Source organism: Vanacampus margaritifer, chromosome 18, assembly GCF_051991255.1.
Source record: "Vanacampus margaritifer isolate UIUO_Vmar chromosome 18, RoL_Vmar_1.0, whole genome shotgun sequence".
Lineage (NCBI taxonomy): Eukaryota > Metazoa > Chordata > Actinopteri > Syngnathiformes > Syngnathidae > Vanacampus > Vanacampus margaritifer.
The window spans coordinates 5,151,618-5,171,909 of NC_135449.1; the positions used below are offsets into that span (position 1 = coordinate 5,151,618).

General features: G+C 40.2%; 1 protein-coding gene across 2 annotated transcripts in view; it reads left to right on the plus strand.

Moving 5' to 3' along the window:
• Positions 1-250: 250 nt before the first annotated feature.
• LOC144037942 (poly(ADP-ribose) glycohydrolase) overlaps positions 251-20,292 on the plus strand; it is a 55,818-nt gene continuing 35,776 nt past the window's right edge. For both annotated transcript variants that reach the window (XM_077549834.1, XM_077549833.1), the window contains exons 1-16: positions 251-678; positions 769-845; positions 913-1,574; positions 1,790-1,906; positions 2,297-2,383; positions 2,581-2,655; positions 7,174-7,266; positions 8,199-8,353; positions 11,045-11,124; positions 11,208-11,268; positions 11,338-11,413; positions 12,824-12,971; positions 14,934-15,012; positions 16,154-16,262; positions 18,065-18,170; positions 19,602-19,730. In XM_077549834.1, coding sequence (XP_077405960.1) covers positions 770-845; positions 913-1,574; positions 1,790-1,906; positions 2,297-2,383; positions 2,581-2,655; positions 7,174-7,266; positions 8,199-8,353; positions 11,045-11,124; positions 11,208-11,268; positions 11,338-11,413; positions 12,824-12,971; positions 14,934-15,012; positions 16,154-16,262; positions 18,065-18,170; positions 19,602-19,730 — 2,053 coding nt within the window. In that variant the 5' untranslated portion in view covers positions 251-678; position 769. The remainder of the gene's footprint in view (positions 679-768; positions 846-912; positions 1,575-1,789; positions 1,907-2,296; positions 2,384-2,580; positions 2,656-7,173; positions 7,267-8,198; positions 8,354-11,044; positions 11,125-11,207; positions 11,269-11,337; positions 11,414-12,823; positions 12,972-14,933; positions 15,013-16,153; positions 16,263-18,064; positions 18,171-19,601; positions 19,731-20,292) is intronic.

Here is a 20,292-nt window from a genome sequence, read left to right on the forward strand (position 1 = left end):
TAAACAAGTTATTATATTTTCAGCCTTTTATTTTGAGTTGAGAAATATCGTATAATAATACTTAAATAATTTACATAAATTAACATTTTCTTCTGTTTACAGTTTTACTGTTGAAAACGTTATTTCTTAAAATTTGAATACAAATATTAAAAAATCTTTTTTAATTTAATTTGAAATGTGTTGTTTTTGCTGCTGAAATACAAATTTGTGATTAGGCGTGTAATTATCGCGACAACATCCGAGATCTGACGTCACGTAACGCGGAAGTTGTACTGTTTGAAGTTCAAAACAAATCAATTTCAGTGATTTTCGCGTTCTTTACGCTTCAATCTAACATTTCTTCTTTTGAACATAAAGCGATGAGTGTTTCATAACGTTTCTAAGGCATGTGTGTCTTTTCAAAATCGGGCGTTCACTGTGTGACTTTGTTTTTAAGATAGCGAGCTAGGTTCGCTAACCTGTCATTAATGTCTCGGCTGTTTACACCAGCTGGATACATTTGCCTAATTCTACAGGCCGAAGACTACTATTGTATTATTTCGTAGACAACATTAACAAAATGTCCGAGTAGCCTAGGAATGCGGCTAACAATTTCGAGAGATTAGATCAGGTCACATAAGCGTTATAAACTGTTCATTTTGTTGGAGACGAAGCAACTGGTCATCGTGAAGTTTCCTTGTGAGTACTTGAGTGGGTCACCGTGTGTTAATTTGCAATGTGTCTATTTACTGTGCTCATCTTTGTTAGTATCTTCCGCTCATTTTTTAGAATGACAGACTTTGAACCTTCAGTAAAGAGAGTCCGGATTGAATCCCCAACTTCTCCATCAGAACCATCTCTCCAAAGTAATTTGATAATTTTTAAAGAATTAACTACTACACTTTGAAAATAAATCCTGTTTTTCTGCTACAGACTCAACATTAGGCATTCGCAACAACAATAATGGGACATTAGAGCAAGAGGAGGACAGCAAAAAAATGAATTCGAGGACAAAGGCTGATACGGATGGTTTGCGAGGCGTCAAGACAAAATCTTCCCATCGCAGGATCATCCCCAGGCAGCAACTGTCCAGAAACACTCTGGAGAGGTGGCTATTGAAGCCCACCCTAAACCCAAGCACTTCTGAAATGATGGTTGATGAAGACCCTGGAAGCCCCCGAGGTCACTCTCACGATGGTCACAATGCTGACTCAGACTCTGATGAAGACACGCAACCTCTATCCCCTCAAGACCTGGATTGCGACGGCCTTGTCCCCGCTCTGTCAGTGGATTCAGAAAGTCAACACATGCTTCAACCTGGCAGTTCAGAGAAACAGGAAGTAGCGTCAGGCTCCACAAGCTCGGGGTGCTTTCTCAAAGCCAAAATAACAGACTTCTTTTCAGGGGCTCCGTCCGCAGGCTCAAGACGAGACACGCATGATAAGTGCTGGAAAACACAGGACACAGATGAGGATGATGAACTTGAAGCCACCTGGCTTGGGACGCCGATTGGCGAGCTGCGAAGGATGCCCCAATGCGGTAGACCACTTCCTCCGCTGAGGAACGTTCCTGGCGTCCACACTGTGATGATAAGGGTTTGAGATGTTACTTCATCACATCATTGATACATGCACTACTCACGCAAAATTCATGATATTCAGCTTCTGGGTGTAACCTAAAATGCTCCATAACTTCCCAAGGATATAAATCAGTTTACCTGAAAGCTTAATATCCCAATTTTTGGGTGAATTGTGTAAATGTTTTTTTTATTAAAAATATGACACTTGTTTCCTTTCCACGATGTTGACAGACAGACTTTCTTGGTCACGCAACTGTTCCGTATCCTGACACTTTTGACGATACGTGGGATGATGTCCATGTCAAAATGCCCTGTTCAAGCAGGAATCTATTTCCTGTGCAAGATGAGGTAACGTAACACTAATCCATTCATCTGTCTGTTTCCTTCAGCGCATTTCCTCATGACAGTCGTGGGTGAGGGTTAAAAAAATCACACCACTGGACAATTTAGAATGTTTAATGATGCTAACAGGCATATTTTTTTCTTGAGTAAATGGAGAAAATCCAAGCAAGTAAGACAAAAACATGCAAACTCCACACTGAAAATCCAGTGCCGACATGTTCTCCTTGTATCGGGTTTTCCCTAGCTTCTTCTCACATTTAAAAATATATAATATAATATGTACTTGATATAATAGTGCACCTATTTAACCATTGTATGTAAAATGGGTTTTGCAAGGCTCTTTTACATGAAATGCATCGTTATTACACACATCTAACAAATCTTCTCTTTTCACAGGAAACACGAGAACTTCAGAACAAGAGTCGATGGGAGTTGATTAAGCAGACTTTGACGAGGAGAATTAGAAGCACTGCTGAGTTGAAGGCAAGTTTCTTTCCCAGGGTGCAGTGTTGTTGTTGTCATTACCACATTATGCCATTAGGTGGCGTCCTTATTCAACAAAACAGACCTACTCGGCATGCCCGACTGAATGGAGTTGGATTTGTTGCAGGGTTACCGAGGTTTTTTTTTCTTTAAATTTGAATTAATTAAAAATAAAACAATTATTTTATGTATTACAGACTGCAATATTGAAATACTGCGCTTCTACTGCCAAGAAGTGGGACTTCACTGCATTACATTTGTACTGCACTAAGGTAAGCCTGTTTGACAGTAAGGGTAAATTGATTGCTTTTGATTCCTATCTTAATCTTGTATGGGAAATGTTAAAAGTAGCAACATTCAAACATATCCACTCCTTCGTCCTTTTAATATTTAACATGTATAAATTAATTTCTGGCCTCTTCTCTTAGATATTACGGGTAAAACTGACCTGAAATAGCACTAGTGTGCACAACAACTCGGGACATGCACAGAACAGGACAGGGTAGACTGAAACACATAAATCCACCCATTTTCTATAACGCCTGTCCTCAGCAAGGCAGTATATTGGGTGCGTTTGATCCATTTTTTACAGTTAAAAGGTAAATGAAATAATCACAAAAGCCCACTCATAGCAGGTTGACCGACATACATGTCAGTGTTTCTCCGAACCCCTCTTAAAGGCCATTCATCATGTGACAGCTTGATGCACCTCTACACCCTCCTCCCCATCTTTGTGTGTGCATCACTGTGTGTAGAGGACCAGTAAGGGCTGCACTGACTGTCTGGCTGTAAAGGTGGTGGGAATATTCCATTTGTTCAGTCAGACAGGCTGCGTGCAGTGACACTAGGTGATCGGAGAAATCTCTCCTGAGCTTGTAAACATGAGAAATCTTAAGAAGTGTTATTTTCTCTAAGGGAGAATCCATTCACTCACACCGGCGCCGCCGCAGCATCAAGAATGCATCACATTTTGTTGCAAAAAAAAAAAAAAAAAGAAGAAGCATGAATTGTTTTTTTCCTCCACGTGGATGCGGTGATGAAAAATGTGTTGCTGTCAATCTGGGGGAGGGAAAAAACCCAACTGTAATGGATTTCGCATGAGAAGAATGTTGCCACCCTTTACAAGCAAAGTGGGTGTGTAGAGCAATAATTTAATCTGCCCAAAAGGTCACGTTTGGTAACTTGTCAGGAAGGAAAATGGCTGACATTAGGAAACGCTTTACCCCGCCCCCTTTTTAGTGTCGAATCAATCGGGCGTCACATGCGTGTCATAAATCATGTAAGAATGGGGCATAAAATCCCGAGTGTTGACAGCTTTTTGAGCTATGCAAAATTAGCAAATGTTTATTGATTTTTGATACCATCTCTTTTGCTTCATTGATGACATTTCATATACATAGTACTATGTAGACTTAGTTAGGCTATGGCTCGAGTTGGGTTTTTATCAACGCTTTCATGACTGTTACAGACTAGATTATCTAAAAACATGACCACTAGCTTTTCATCATCATCACCACCTTTAATGTAACCTGTACAACCTAACTCGAGAAAAATCTCCTAAACGCATGCGGGAAAATGTGTTATGGTCTTGTTTAAACCTAAGTCAAACTTTTTTACAAAGCATGGCAGACACTGAACAGCCTACTAGAACATCTGAAATCGATTTGAGGTTAGTCAGAGGCATTAACTCTGGCATTTATTTTTTACTTTCCCTCAAAGATTTCAGTTTTATTGTAATTGGACTTTTACTTATGTGGGCACATAGGTTTTTGAAAACATTTATCTTGTTCTCATATTTTTCGATCACAAAACATTTTAACATGGGTGTGTTGACTTTTTATACCCACTGTAGTTTGAGCATTGGCCGGGACTGGGCAGATGAGTTTGACATGGCAGCACTATAGAGGCTCTAATCTGACCTAAAAAATAATAGGGATGGGCGAGTATTGGTACCAGGCCGAACTTCCAATGGTATTGGTATCGTGATGGTGGCCATTTTATGATCAGGAACTAGAAATTTGAAATAAGAAGAATAGAACATTTCCATTAAGTTCATGCAATTTTAATGTCTTTTTTTTTTTTATTAAAATGTTTATTACCTGTTATTGTTTTTTTTTGTAGTTGGGGTGGGGTTATTATTTATCAAAAGTACGAGTGGTATCAGTACTTGGTATTGGTGACTACTCGAGTACTCGTACTGGTATCGGTCTGAAAAAAAGTGGTATCGACCATTCCTAAAAAAAAAAATACTATGCAAAATGGAAGCAGTGCAGTTAACAGAAACACTATGCACAAAGAGAATAGTGTGTCAGGAATAAATAAACACAATTTCATGGAGGCCTTGCTGTCTCTGACTGCTACCTCTGACGGTTAATTACTTCATTTCCTTATCGATTTGATAAAAATGTACAAGGTTTATTGCAATCTCTATTGGTATAATCATTACATACGTTTAAGTTTAACTCTTTGACTGCCAGACGTTTTCAGAAAAGGGATGCCGTGGGTGCCAGCCGATTTTAAGCATTTTGACTGATCTTTCAAGGTCCATAGAAAATTATGTGTTTGGACTATGGAAACACACATACTACCAAATGAAAGATTGGACTCTCACCTTTCATCAGAAAAAAAAGTTTGTTTCTACCTTATTCCGTTTTTCAGTAATCAACAATAGAAAATGGTTAGTTTCACCTCTGTTTTGAAACAAACGTCTTTTAACGTCTTTGGCACTCCTCCATAGGATTTTACTAAACGTTATTTAACGTTTTTGGCAGTCAAAGAGATAATCAGGAAGCGTTTTCAATCAATATTTCTTTCTCAGACTACAGGAGACAGGGAAGCGGGATACATTTGAGTGTCAGAGGGAAGTCGACATGAGTGGCACGGAGTGACGGGCCCGGCGCCTCCCTTGAATATTCATCTCGGCGCGCACACTCTTCACGCATAACAAAAGCTGTTGACGGACAGTTTTCCTCGGGCCGTATTTACGAGCGTGCGTATGCGTGTGTGTGTGTGTGTGTGTTTATTTGCGCAGGCAGCCAAGCAGATTGTTTTACTGCTCGAACCGGTGGGGAATAGAAACAGGAGGCGCGCGCACACACTCACGCGCACGCAACCCTCTTGACTATGTTGTCAGTTTGGCGTGATGTACAGGCCCGAATCAAGCGGCGTGCAGTTAGTTCAGCTGATTTGATGCACAGCCTGGCACTGATTTTAAAAAGGGCTCGGCTCCATCCACCGGCTCGTCCTGGCCAAGCGCCTTCATTCATCACACCAAGCCCATTACTTAGAGCAGTGTTTAGTCAGGCTTCCTTTGCCATAGTACAAATGTCCCGGGCTCCTCGGCCTGGCAAGTCCTCCACTACCCTTGGCCATTTGCATACCCCCCCCACATCCTCCCCCACCACCACCACCACCACCACTCCGAAGAGTGTTTAATGACTTGGCTCGGCATAGCACTACTGATGAGATGGCTCCATGATTGATCTTTTTGACATTTGTGTGGGTGTAAACATGCCATATGTTTAATAAGACATGTCCTCTTATTTGGCTATCAGTTGTTGGTTTTGATATGATCTCGAAACTTATGAAGCCATCCTCGTGTTTTTTGGTCTTGTTCGCTTAAAATGCAAAGGATTGATTTCAATTTTACTGAATTGTCGCCTTGTTAGATGCAATGAGACCTTGACTTTAAGAGTTTCTATTCAGCATCTTTGCCAACAAATTCAAGCAAAAGCTTAATGAGAACTAGAATTGTAAAGCAGCTATCAAATAAAGGGCCTTATAGACCCGTTAATATATATTTGCTTGAGATTTTTTAATTCAGTAAATGTGATCCTCTAATGCTGCAAATTCAACAAATAACTAACAATTTTCATTTCTTTCCAGTCAGTAAAATGCCTTGAAACGTGCGTAAATAATTTGGAACAGTGCATTTTAATTTATTTTTTTAAAATACTGTTATCTTTCTGATTTTGGTTAAAAACAAAGAAACTTGGAATTATATTTATAACTTGAAGTTTATGTTGTCGTTAAATAATTTGCACAATTTAGAATGCATTGTACTGTACATAGCAAATATAATTCTGTTCATAGCCTCATAGTGCTACTGTAAAAAGGACAGTAATCGTATGTGTGGACCTGTGTAAATACTGTATTTGTAAACTTGATCTTAAATTCTTGGATTAAACCTTTTTAACTCATTCACTCCAGGCCATTTTCACCGAAGCAACCCCCTTCGCTCCCGGCTGTTTTACTGGATTTTGACTGATTTTGCAAGGCCCACAAAATATTGTGTTCTATTGCTATAAAAACATGGAACCTACCAAAAGAAAGATTAGTCTCCTCTTTCATCAGGAAAAAAAAGTATATTTCTATCTGTTTCCATTTTGCAGCAATTAGCATTAGAATATAGCTAAGTTTCGTCCTTATTCACAAATCTATTTAAAACACTGGGGATCCCGTATACTCTGCTGCCACTTGCTGGCCATTTTTTGTAACAACTACCATTGCTTTAAGTGACCTCTTCGGGTCCGAGGCTGCATCAAAGCCCTCTCTGCTCTAGCATAAAAAAAACGTATAAATAAGTCTTTGGGAGCATGACATTATTTAAAATAGAACGTTTTTATACGTTTTTGGGAGCAAATGAGTTAAGAAGGTGCGCAAAACCAGCTATAACCTTTTTGTAAAAATAAACATGTCCTCCCAAACTTGCTCATCATGTCACATGCAGTTTAGTGGCAAAGCAACAAACATAAACAGATATTCTCTCTTTTGCTCTCTCGCTCTCCAAGGTCCTGGAGCCTGCCGCTGCGGAACATCTGTTTGGCTCCCTGCTGCCAAAGCTGGTGCAATTAGCGCTGAGGGCGTCGGAGCTGTGCACCAAGGTAACAGCCATCGCTAACCAGCGAATTCACTTGACCGCGAAAGAGCCGACGTCCATGCGCCGCAATGGCCGCGGGTTGACCCCGGTGTGGTCACTCACACACACAACATGATAGAAGATCCCAAACAGCAGTCAAAGTGTGAGGTCAAGGAGCCTCGCTATTGACAATCCCATGTTAATGCTCTTTATGGGTATTATGGTCCAGTTTTTGTGCATGTGAGGGGATTTCAAGCTAATAATTCCTTAATTAAATTTACATAAATGTGTTTCTATCTGGGTTGATTAAACATTAAATATATCATCAAATAGCCCCTTTTACACTGACAGTAAATTATAGCATTTTCTATTTCCCCCCCTAGTTGTTGCTCTTCTGTATAAACAGCATCAATGTAGAAGGACATACCAAGGGTTTAGTTTCGAATTCTGTTCTGTCCTGATTTGTGAACGCAATTGTTGCTGTTCGACTAGTGTTTAGTTCATGGTTCATTTGCATGTATTTTAGCATTAATATTCCTGTAAACTAAAATGTTTATGTATAATAAATCTGATATTGTTTATTATTGATGATAATTTTTTTTTAGTTAGATGACTTTCAAAATTGTTCACGATTATAATGTGTTTCAAGTTAATGTACAAAATGGGTTCATATTGCCACTGTAGAAACGGAACTTGACCCCCTGATTTTGCATTATCTCTGAAAGAGGCTTGTCTGTCTGCCTAAAGATCGGAAAACAACAGAATTCCTTCCACAGCTCTCCTTTACTCTCTATATTTAATGCCCTTGATTGTAGCCATGATTCAAGAGGCGGGCCAAAGTGGCGCCAAATTAGTACTCTTACGCGACATCCTTCAACATCTCATTTGGCAAATGGACTAAACAAATGATTTTGACCTTCCTCTGCGGTCGTGCCGCTCTGCTTCTTCTTTTTCCAGCCCATACCGCTCCTCAAGAGGGGCACCAGTCACTCCATCAGCATGTCGCAGGAGCAGGTGGCCTGCCTGCTCGCCAACGCCTTCTTCTGCACCTTCCCGCGGCGCAACTCGAGACGCAGCGAGTACGGCAACTACCCGGATATCAACTTCTTTAGGTAACGCTCAAGCCTAATTGCGGGCTGAAAGATGTCAAGCAAAATAAGTCCGTAGATCGCCGCGCAGACATCCCACCACCACCACCCCCCAATCTCTTTTGGCATTGCGGTGTAATTACCTAAATGGAGGGGAAAATTCGATTTGCATCGAGTCAGACGGAGAATGCCATTGGCGGTTTGGTAGAAGCCTGTGTCAGTGTGCAGTGGCATCGCTAGTTCATTTACATCAAGGTTTTGTGTCGGTGATATGCAAGCAAAAAAAGCCTGTGCTTCTTAATTGAGCTGACTTTATTTTTTTAATGCGTTGATATTTTGTATTACTAGAGGACACGGAATAAAATGTAACTGATATCATGTTTAGCATTAAACTTGATTAATTTAGACACAAAATGTTTATTAACATTTTAACTCTTTGACTGCCAAAAACGTTAAATAACGTTTAGTAAAATCCTATGGAGGAGTGCCAAAGACGTTAAAAGACGTTTGTTTCAAAACAGAGGTGAAACTAACCATTTTCTATTGTTGATTACTGAAAAACGGAATAAGGTAGAAACAAACTTTTTTTTTCTGATGAAAGATGAGAGTTCAATCTTTCATTTGGTAGTATGTGTGTTTCCATAGTCCAAACACATAATTTTCTGTGGACCTTGAAAGATCAGTCAAAATGCTTAAATCGGCTGGCACCCACGGCATCTCTTTTCTGAAAACGTCTGGCAGTCAAAGAGTTAAAGATGACTCATAAATGATAGTGTCTGAAGTATTTTAGTTTAATTGGAGTTCCAATACCAATACACGTTTATATCAAATCGCCTTTCCCCATTGAAATGAATGGAAATGCCATTAATATGTTCCAGCCCCCCACACACACTAAAAAAACTCAAATTGTTCTTAATATGTTTTTAATAAAAAAAAGTAGCTCTTGTATTGCATTCTATTTTATAGAAGCATACATCAATGGCATGATTTAAAGGAATGCAAAGGAACTCAACACTTTTTGCTTTAATTGTGCTGCTCCTTCTGGGGTACATGCAGTAATATTCATTCTTTGCACTGATATTCTATAACTAGTGTATTGTGTTTCCTATTATGTATTAGCATTAAACAGTTAAGTTCATTAAGTACATTAAGTTCAGTGCCACCCATATAGCTCTCAGCTTGTATCTTATAGAGCATTTACAGCTCTCTGGTTATCATCACACTTGTACCCATTGTTATCTCATTATAAAAAAAAACTTACAAGTGTGTTTTTTTTTGTTTTGTTTTTATTCATTGAGCTGCAGTCATGTGCAATAATGGCTTTGCTTGACTTTTGAGGCATATTTTTTCCAGGGAATTTTGGTTGAACTCCAAATTGTACAACTTTTGTGGTTCCATTCTATATTATATAATCCTGTATGGATTCTCCCATAGACCATATTGCCTTCCTTCATCACTTAAAAGCCTGCTCTCGCCAGCAAGGCAAGTCAAAGACACTTTACCCTCAAGGAGTGTACGACGCAAGATTGTTGCTACCGGCCTCCAATGGAAACACAAAATGAGACTCTGAAGAATGAGATTGTCGCTCCCCCGAGGGGCTTTCAGAGCATCAAGCTTTTGTCATTTCATTCCCCTCTCGCCACATGAAAATTCTTACAACACGCTCAGGACTGGAGTGCGACGGCGTTTTTTAATGTGCATTCAAAACTTTGCCACTAGCAGCAATGCGTACATTAGTTGTCAGGAAAGCGAGGTTGACCTCACGCTTCCTTGCTTTAAAAGCAACACAGGACGTCTTAATGTATCCCCAAGGAGGAGGAGGCCCAAGCTCCTGCTTTGCTTTTTTTTCCCCTTGTGTGTGTGTGTGTGTGTGTGTGTGTGTGTGTGTGTGTGTGAGAGAGTGCTACAAAGTGGCACAAGTGATGGCAAGCCTGAGGCAACGCCATTGTGCCCACAGCAGAGATCCTACATAATCGGCAAGTGACTGAAAAGGAGGCTGAGTGAGGGCTCAACTAATTCATATCAAACGCTGAAGCATGACTGAACTCACGTGGACGACTCCCGTCCCTGTCACACTTTAATCTCCATTTAGTATGTGGATTTGTGATGTCACAAACAACCCCCTTGCTTAAAAAAAAAAACATGCTTTTTGTTTTAAGAAATGAACGTAAAGTCGAATGAAATTCAATGCAAAAACTATGTCAAAGATGATAAAGTTCACTTTTGATTGACACTGTCAGATAGTTCACCCTGTGGTGTACATGCTCTTGTAACTAATTGAAGTGCATAATACCTTACAAAATGAAACCAATGCATTTAACCCTTTGACTGCCAGACGTTTTCAGAAAAGGGATGCCGTGGGTGCCAGCCGATTTTAAGCATTTTGACTGATCTTTCAAGGTCCATAGAAAATGATGTGTTTGGACTATGGAAACACACATACTACCAAATGAAAGATTGGACTCTCACCTTTCATCAGAAAAAAAAGTTTGTTTCTACCTTATTCCTTTTTTCAGTAATCAACAATAGAAAATGGTTAGTTTCACCTCTGTTTTGAAACAAACGTCTTTTAACGTCTTTGGCACTCCTCCATAGGATTTTACTAAACGTTATTTAACGTTTTTGGCAGTCAAAGAGTTAAATATACTCTTAATAATTACATGTAGAACAAATAAATACTTCATTAAATCTAACGTGTCGTCTTTTTGCCTCCAGGCTGTTTGAAGGATCGTCATCCAGGAAGATTGAGAAATTAAAAACTCTAATGTGCTACTTCAAAAGTGTCACTGAGCATAGTAAGTTTTGATTTTATTTCTACTACTAATATGCTTAACAGTACACGAAGACAAACATATTCCCTCCATTTTTTGCTTTTAAGAGCCGACTGGTCTGGTGACGTTTACACGAAAAAACCTGGATAATCTTCCAGATTGGGAAAGGTGAAGTTAATTGATTTTGATCATTTAAATAAAAGTTTCTGATGCAATTATTATTATTATTTTTTTTAGCTCAGAGACTCTGCTCACAAAGCTGTACATTGCATCTGAAGGGACCATTGAAGATGATGGTTATGGAATGCTTCAGGTAAGATGGAGGCGTAGTATGGAACCGTGATTCTCAAGGTGTGGTGCGCGGGAGAAGAATCACTAAATTAGGTGTTGAAACTTGTCTAATCCAGCAATTTAGAGTTTCCCAGTATTACAATAGTTTCTGCACTATAAGCCGCTACTTTTTTCACTTGCATTCGACCCTGCGGCTAATACAAAGGTGCGGCTTATCCATCAGATCACAAGGGGGAACACTATAAAGGAAGCGCAAGAGCGTCAGGCAGTGCAGTAAGAGAGAGAACGAGAGTGAGACAATTTGCGTCCTCATTATGGGAAAGAAAGTAGCTGGAACCCGGTGCAGTAACATTAAAACACCTGCGGTTTACAGTTGGGTGCGGCTTATATGTGTAACAAACTCGACTATTCCCCAAATTTAGCTAGCGCGGCTTATAGTCAGGTGCGTCTTATAGTCCAGAATTACTGTAATGTTAAAACTGCATATAGTTACAGTGTCTTGCGATAATATAAAATATACTTTTTAGTGGGTGTGAACCAGAAAATCGTTCTTTGGTTAAAAGTTGCGAGTGTATCGAAATGAACCAAATCGAATCGTTCCACTTTGAAATACGGAACATTTTAGAATTGTCCCCCTTCCTTTTAGGAATGAACAACAACGCTTGTCTTTAACACTTTTTTGGGAAGACTAACACGGCACGTTTGCGGGATCTCTGTCGCTAAATTCTGTAGCTCTTCATCCAAAATGCTTACCACTGCTGAAAAGGCGTACGAGAGGGTGCGCAGGGACCGGGGTCGCGGCCTCATAGCCCGCCCCGCTTTCCACATCAGCCGCACTTCCTGCTCTCTTGTCAGAATGGCCCGTTTTGCCTTTCACCTTTTGTTTGCCTTCAGTCGCCACCAGCTGACAGCTGACGAGCGCTCATGACCAGCCCTCGGGAACGCCGCGGCCCGGATTGATGTCCGCTCCACCGAGGTGGGGGGGGCGGGGGCGGCTGGTGTGCTGACAGCCTGTCAAGTAGACTTTGGCGGCCTGGCTGATTGTCCTCAGAGTTGAGTGACCAGTTTGGGGACATCCGCCCCGAAACGTCTTCCTTCCAGGGGTTGTGACGGGGGGTTGCTCGTGGCTGTCTGCAGGCCAATGAGCAACAACTGACAGTCTTCAAATTGAGAATCATATCTTCCGCATGGCTGATTTCAGACTTTTATATGTCTGAGCAGAAACAAGGGACCCTCGAGCTGGTCCTACTTGAAACACTGCAAAAGATGTCAAATGCTCCACTCAGCAGGGGGTTTCTTAGGACCTAAGGACTCAAGTCCTTTCCCTGGGGTCAACAGATTTAGGAGTCAACCTCCGAAATTTGAGGTTTTGTCACAAAGTGGTCAATGTAATACACTAAAGAAAAATAAATTCTTCCATTTTGGGTTTCAGGTCGATTTTGCCAATCAGTTCGTGGGAGGAGGAGTCACCAGTTCAGGCCTCGTTCAAGAGGAGATCCGTTTCCTCATCAACCCCGAGCTTATCGTGTCTCGCCTCTTTACTGAAGCTCTGGATCATGACGAGTGTTTGATCATCACAGGTGAGAAATTGCAGTTTTTCAAAATGACAGTTTTTCCAAATGACAGTTTTTCAAAATGACAGTTTTTCAGAATTACAGTTTTTCAAAATTACAGTTTTTCAGAATTACAGTTTTTCAAAATTACAGTTTAATCATACGGCTGATGACGGAAGAAAGTCATCCAGGTCTTCTGATGACCCCATCTTGCCTCAACTAGGGCTTCAATAATGATGGTGGCAAATGCTCAGTTTTCTTGTCACACGCCTACTCTTGATTGTGAGCCCGGTTGGTGGGGCGGAGATCGAGCTTGCCTGATTGTTGGGCTGAGTAATTCCCACTGAATGTCCTTCAGGAGTGAGTGGCAGCAACATGGCAAGCAAGGTTTGGGACAAATCGACATCAGCCGAAAACGAGCGTGAGAATCAGGGAGTCCCAGCACGAGATCATCACCCCCCTGCTGAGACTCCCATTTTTTTTTTGTTTACTCTCGCGGCTGCTTGATTACGTCAATGAAAATCAATATTTTATTTGTCAATCTAGAAGAAAACTGTACAAAAACAATCGTGCTACTGTGATGAATGACGTGTTTTCGTCAAATAGTGTGTCAACAGTTACAACAATTTAAAACCCAAGTCACAGAAAAGAGGAGTGAAAGGAATTGCAGATGACTTTAAGATCCTATGGGCGGGTCCCAAACAGGAAGTAAGAAGTAGAGGCCCTCATGCTCACATTAACCAATTAATTTATAAGCCAAGTCCAAACAAAAGGAATAATAGTGTCGACTGAGGGGATGGAATCATTATTTTACGATCCCGATGTTGAGTGTAAGCACCAGAGGCGTCACCGTCTCAGTAACCATTCAAGCCACGCCGTTTCCCCTCAAGAAGTCACCTTCTCATTTCTCCTGCCCGCAGTTGCTCTCTTGCCTCCACTTAACATGATTACAGGAGCCCGGAATTAAATATATCTGGAAGACCTGCCCAAGACCCGCTCCGCTAATGCACTCTCCCATTCCATCATTTTTATTAAACCCCGCCTCGTATCTCTCTCTTGTCCCTGTTACGGCATGCGAGCTGTAGCTACATTGTGGCCGTGCAGTAAATCATATTATTCTGTGATGCTTTTTGGCACACATGGAGGGACGGAGGGAATGTAATGGATCTTACAGCCACGATGAAATCTGCAAAAGTGCTCGGGGCCTAATTGAATTGATTGTTAAGTTTATTGGCTGACATCGGGACGGTCAAACATTTGCTGCAAGAAGCACCAAGGAGAAGCAGAAAATGACACAGGATTGATACAGTGGGGTAAAATGCTTACAATTTTAGTTGACTGTAAATTGACTTTTTAGGGTGCATTTCTTCTTCTTCACTTATATTAGATGACTGTATTATACTGCATCCTGGTGGCCAAGGCGGGCACAGCAGAAGGAGCAGCACAGATCAATCGCAACACAAACTGTTTAATACGATACGTTTTTATAAAGTATTATATCATAGAGTGATATTTTTCTTTGTTAAAAAAAAAAACAAACAAACCCAAAAATGACTATTATAAGGGGACAATGTACTGGCTTGAACTTGTCATCCTTCCTTGTCGTTTTACTGCCTCGTGGCTTACGCCAGGTATTTTGCGGGCCACGCTAAGTAATATAGCCGGCCGAAACTGTCCCGCAGGCCCCCGTGCTCGAGAGATTCGCTCCCCCTTCCCCGCCGCGCTCTTCTTCCAGACCAACACTGCTAATCACTTGGTTTATCCACTGCGGTGTGCGGAGCGTCTCAGCGAGTGCTCTCGACAGCCAGCCTCCTAATGAGCTCTAATGAGAACCTCAGCCCTTATGTTTTAACCATGACCGCTTCAAGATAACATTTCTATTTTGTCCATCATCTTTATTACTCAGGTGAATGTGGGGTGTGTTGCCAAGCATTTAAAAAAAAAAAAAAAAAAAACCTTATTATTAACACGTCTGCTTTTACTTTGCAGGGACACAGCAGTACAGTAAATACACAGGTTACGCACAGACATACAAATTTGGCGGAAGCCATCAGGACACCATTCCCAGGTAATTAACCAAACTCCACTTCATCTAAAGACACCTAAAAACTATTTTTTAGCCCTTGCATCGCAGGCTGTGTTTGATATGCTAGCAATGTAGAAACATTTATGTGATTTAGGTCCGCCCGCTTGACCTTGGCGCAAAATGAAATGCATCAACAAGTGTGTGAATGGGGTTAGAAAAGATTTATGGCATAGAGTCAAACCTTTCTCTTTACTTTATGACTGTAGTGTGCATATATATACCCCCCCCCCAAAAAAAAATTTAATCCGTCATGCTTCTTGTTTTCGAAAACTGAAAACTGGTTTTATGTACGCTAAATCACAACCAATTTTGGGGGGGTTTCTACTAGACATTGTATGGCATGGTAATTTCTCATGTGCTGTCATATGCTACACAGCTTGATGAGAACGCTAAATTTGTTTTTTTTTTGCCACGAAGGTCATCTTTATAACACTAGTAGATATTTTGCCAAAATTGCCATTATTTCCAAACAGCTAAATTCATTATTATAATTCATTATTTGATAAATTTCCTTCATGTAATTATTATTATTTATAATTATGTAATTATTTTTTTTTACTAAATACTGTATTGGGCAGCACGGTGGCTGACTGGTTAGCACGTCCGCCTCCCAGTGCAGAGGACGTGAGATCGAGTCCAGGCTTCGGCCTTCCTGGGTGGAGTTTGCATGTTCTCCCCGTGCTTGCGTGGGTTTTCACCGGGTACTCCGGTTTCCTCCCACATTCCAAAGACATGCATGGCAGGTTAATTGAACACTCCAAATTGTCCATAGGTGTGATTGTGAGTATGGTTGTTTGTCTCTGTGTGCCCTGCGATTGGCTGGCAACCAGTTCAGGGTGTACCCCGCCTACTGCCCGAAGCCAGCTGGGATAGGCTCCAGCACCCCCCGTGACCCTTGTGAGGAAAAGTGGTCAAGAAAATGGATGGATGGATGGATGGAAATACTGTATTGTACAAAAAAGGAGCCACAATACAAAAAAGTTAGATTCCTTCATATTTTTTTGATAGTATATATATATATATTTTTTTTAAATATATAAGCAATTTCTAAACTAGCCGGCAATAATTTTTGCCCCTTTTGCTACATTTGTGTTTTTATGATGTAACAAAACATTAATTTCAGAGACGACTGGCAAAGAAGATGTACGGAGATCGTGGCAATCGACGCTATGCCGTTCAGGCACTACCTGCAACAGTTTCATCCAGACGGAATTGACCGCGAGCTCAATAAGGTTCTCTTTTTTTTTTTTTTTCATTCTATTTGTACCAGTACTTCACGACATAAGCGTCATAGTTATAAAGTGGTGTTGTTGAACCTTCCATCCCCACCCCCAAATGATGCATGGTAGCATCAACTCATTGGTTCATGTTTATGATTCTCACTGCTTCTCAATGTAAATATTTGAGAAGGACATGCATGTGTTGCAAACAGATGGGACTGTGACATGTTTGCAGAATATACTGCAGTATATCTCTGAGCCTTCATATATTTAAGGTAATTCATCTAAATGTATGCATTTTGAAATTTCAAAAATGAAGCCGCGAATGCAACGGTCTTCCCAGGTAAAGATATCCATTTTTTTTACGGGAAATGAAGACATTGGCAATTTCAAGGCTGCCGTCAGACGGCTTGGGGAAATTGTTTGACAGCTCTGACAAGGGTGTGAGGAATGCACCAACGTAAGGATCAATCCCTTTTGGAATACTGTACTTTCCAGATAAATGCCTGCTGGATTTATGAGCGGTCAAAGGGGTGGGGGCGGTCCATGTTGTCTATTTACTTAAAAGTCCGGTGGGAGAACGAATGTGCTGAGGTCAGCCTGCTATTAGCAACGGGCTGCGCGACCCACTCATGGCGCTGTCATCCGTGGCTGTGGAAGTGTAATGACATACGGTTGATATATGATATAAATGTATGTAAAGCCAGGCTGACTAAACCTGTATGTGCTCATGCATTGAATGACTTGTCAAGCGCAAGCCTTCAGGCAAATAGAATGACTTTTTAGAATTGCTGCGTTCCATAGTCCATTTGCATTGCATTGTGTGGAAGTGTTATGTTCTAATAAAGCCTCCCTATGACCTGTGACTGTACGGTGACCCCAAAAATGACTGGAGCTTCAACGATCTGACCGCGCTTTTAAGTACAATATCGAAATGTCATTTAAAGTGATGTTTATGAGTTTTATGAAAATAATATAGAGAACTATAGAGTATGGCAAAATATATTGTAGCACTTACTAAATTATCATAGGAACATATTGCATCTGATGCTCAAGGCATATTACAAATAAGGCTGCTTGATTATAAAGAAACTATTAATCACGCTTATTTTGGTAATAACTGAAATTTTGATTATTTTTTTGGTACTAAACAAGAAAATGTGTAAAAGTAAAAAAAAATAGTAAGACAAATACAGTTATTTGAAACACTATTATGCAAGTTCCTTTTGGATGAAACAAAATTTATTAAATTAGTTATTTCAAAATTAAAAAAAGTTGCAAATTTATAAATGTATAAATTAGTATTAATAATATATATATATATATATATATATATATATATATATATATATATATATATATATATAATTTTTTTGTTATTTTTATTATTATTATTTTTTTTTTACAATTATGCTGATTTTGTAATTGTGGAGTGTAATAATTGAAATTGTAATTGAATTTCGATTAATTGCACGGCCATAATTACAAATATAACTTTCCTCCCAAGAATTTAGTTTGATTTGACAAAAAAAAAAAAAATAGAATTGTGTGTATTTTCTACTGTATTTAATATCGTTAGCCTAAAAACATATTTGCCATTTTTTAACCTAAAAAAAACCCCCAAGACATTCAGCTAGCAAGAATTCTCATGACCTGGATAGATGAGAATCTACACAAACATAAATTGTGAAAATAAATTAAGAATGACTCACGATGTGGTGACTCACAGCAATAAATGTTTGGGACAACATTTCATATTTTACTCAACACATTAAATTGTGTATTTTTTCTTTAACCCTTTGTCTCTGCTCCAGGCTTATTGCGGCTTTGCCCGCCCCGGCGAACACAGCGACAACCTTTCCTCGGTGGCCACAGGAAACTGGGGCTGCGGGGTTTTTGGAGGCGACGCACGTCTTAAAGGCAAGTGGTGATGCAACGCGGCTCAAATTCTGTCCTCGCCGATCGTCTTCCTGCATAGAAGGCAATAAATGTCAGGATGAGCGGCTCCGGCGCCGGGAGTGCGGTCATTTGTCTTGCGGGAATACATTCATTTACTTATGGCCTATTCGCCGCCTTCCTCCTATTGATCAAGTGACAAAGCTAATACGGTTCATTAATAGTGAAATTGATCGCTAGTACTAGTCCATCAATCTGCTGCTTTTCTCTTCTGCCTCAGCTTTCCGCCATGAGGAGAGTTGATGCTGCAAAAAGCTGCACACCTCCATGCATATTTGTTAATTATGTGGAGTGACGTGCAGGCCTCCATAGGCCCAATCATCTACTGTCTGCTTAATGATATGCCTCCTGGAGCTATCTTTGTAATTGCTTTCTTGTAGTATCCTCTAATTGGGTGATAAATGAAGAAAAAGCGTAGTTTTGTTTGGATTCAGACAAACACTTGACTGTAAATTGGGTACCTTTTGTTTTGCACATGCCTAATTCAATAAGATTCTTGACTGTCAGAGAGTCTTAATTTAACAAATGACTGCATCATGTCGTGAGCTACTATAATCAGGGATGTGATTTTTCCGCTAATTTGCGGAATTCCGCTTTTTTTTTATCTCTCCCCCCCCCAAAAAAAAATATCCGTTTTTTTTTTTTTTTTTAGTAGTTCATTGTGTATGCACATGACTCCGACAGATAACATCTTCTGCTATAACAAAGACATTTGTGGTATGCTCTAATATGAGTTACTTTTCATTTGGTCATGATACAATTATTTGTTCATGAAATTTGAACTCTTCAACATTATTTATGTGTTAACTTAGTAATCACATTAGTTAGATATGACGATATTCTCAGTGATAGTTTTTAAAAGCAAAGGCAGTCCAATGTTTTTGAATGTGACTGATTTTGAGTTGACTAAAACTGCCATTTTATATGGGATAGTTCAATATACATTGAAAATTTATGCTGTTGTTTTGTCTATTTCTTTGTCATGTGAGTGCATTGAAAGTACTTAAAAACATGGAAAACCCATGAGCTCTGGACCTAGCTGGGTGCCAGCGGCCCCCAGACCCCCGGCTAAATTTTCAGATAATTTCACTTTGGTCAAATCACATCCCTGTATAATAATAGTAATAATAATAAGGTAACATAGCTAATGACTTGGCTGCTGAGTGTATTTTCAGTCTCTTTAAATATTCACACCTCAGTGGGGGTTAGACCCATCCCCCAGTTTACCCCTCCTTCCCCTTACCCATGCGACTTTTTCTATTTAATTTAGTAGTAGCATTCATTACCAATTTAATAAATAAGACAAGGGTACTTGTCTATAGGTACTGCAAGTTGTTTCAAACTTTCTTGACACGCGGAGAACACATTTTGCGGCTTTCTTTCTTCCCAACCCAGCGCTGCTCCAGATGCTGGCAGCTGCCGAGGCGGGACGCGACGTGGCTTATTTCACCTTCGGAGACAGCCAGCTCGTGGCAGATGTCCACGCCATGCACTCGTTCCTCGCGCGGAGGTGCATCACTGTTGGTGAGGGCCTCGCCGTGGTGTCCCACTTGCATCTTGTTTATATGCAACTTTGATTTTTTATTTTTTTTTCACCTTGAGGATCGCGCACCCAATGGGAAAACGGAACAAAAACGTGCAGCCCTCCGCCAAGGCCGAGTACCCCTAAACATGTCCACCTGACTCATTTGATTGAAATTATGATGACCATCTGGGCTATACATTAGGCCACTGCTCTCACTTGGCCCCCGATTTAAATAAAATGAATTGCTCCTTACTTGGATCAAAATTCAATGTCTGTACAACACCATCTTAATTGTTAATTTGTGTCCGCATGTTAAAAGCTCACTTAATACTTTTTCTAATAACATACAATGATGGGACTAAACCATTTTCTATTCTGTGGCACTTTGTGATTCACCTCACCTGTTTTCTGAAGCTGATTTTCAGTTAGTTGACAGCAAGTGGCAAAATGGCCGCCCCCGTGAGGATTTTGCTGCTTAACTCATATTCCAAAAACGTAATATTAATCAAAATACCGTGTTTAGACTAGTGGAGCTGCATAGAACATATTGTTGTAAAGAAT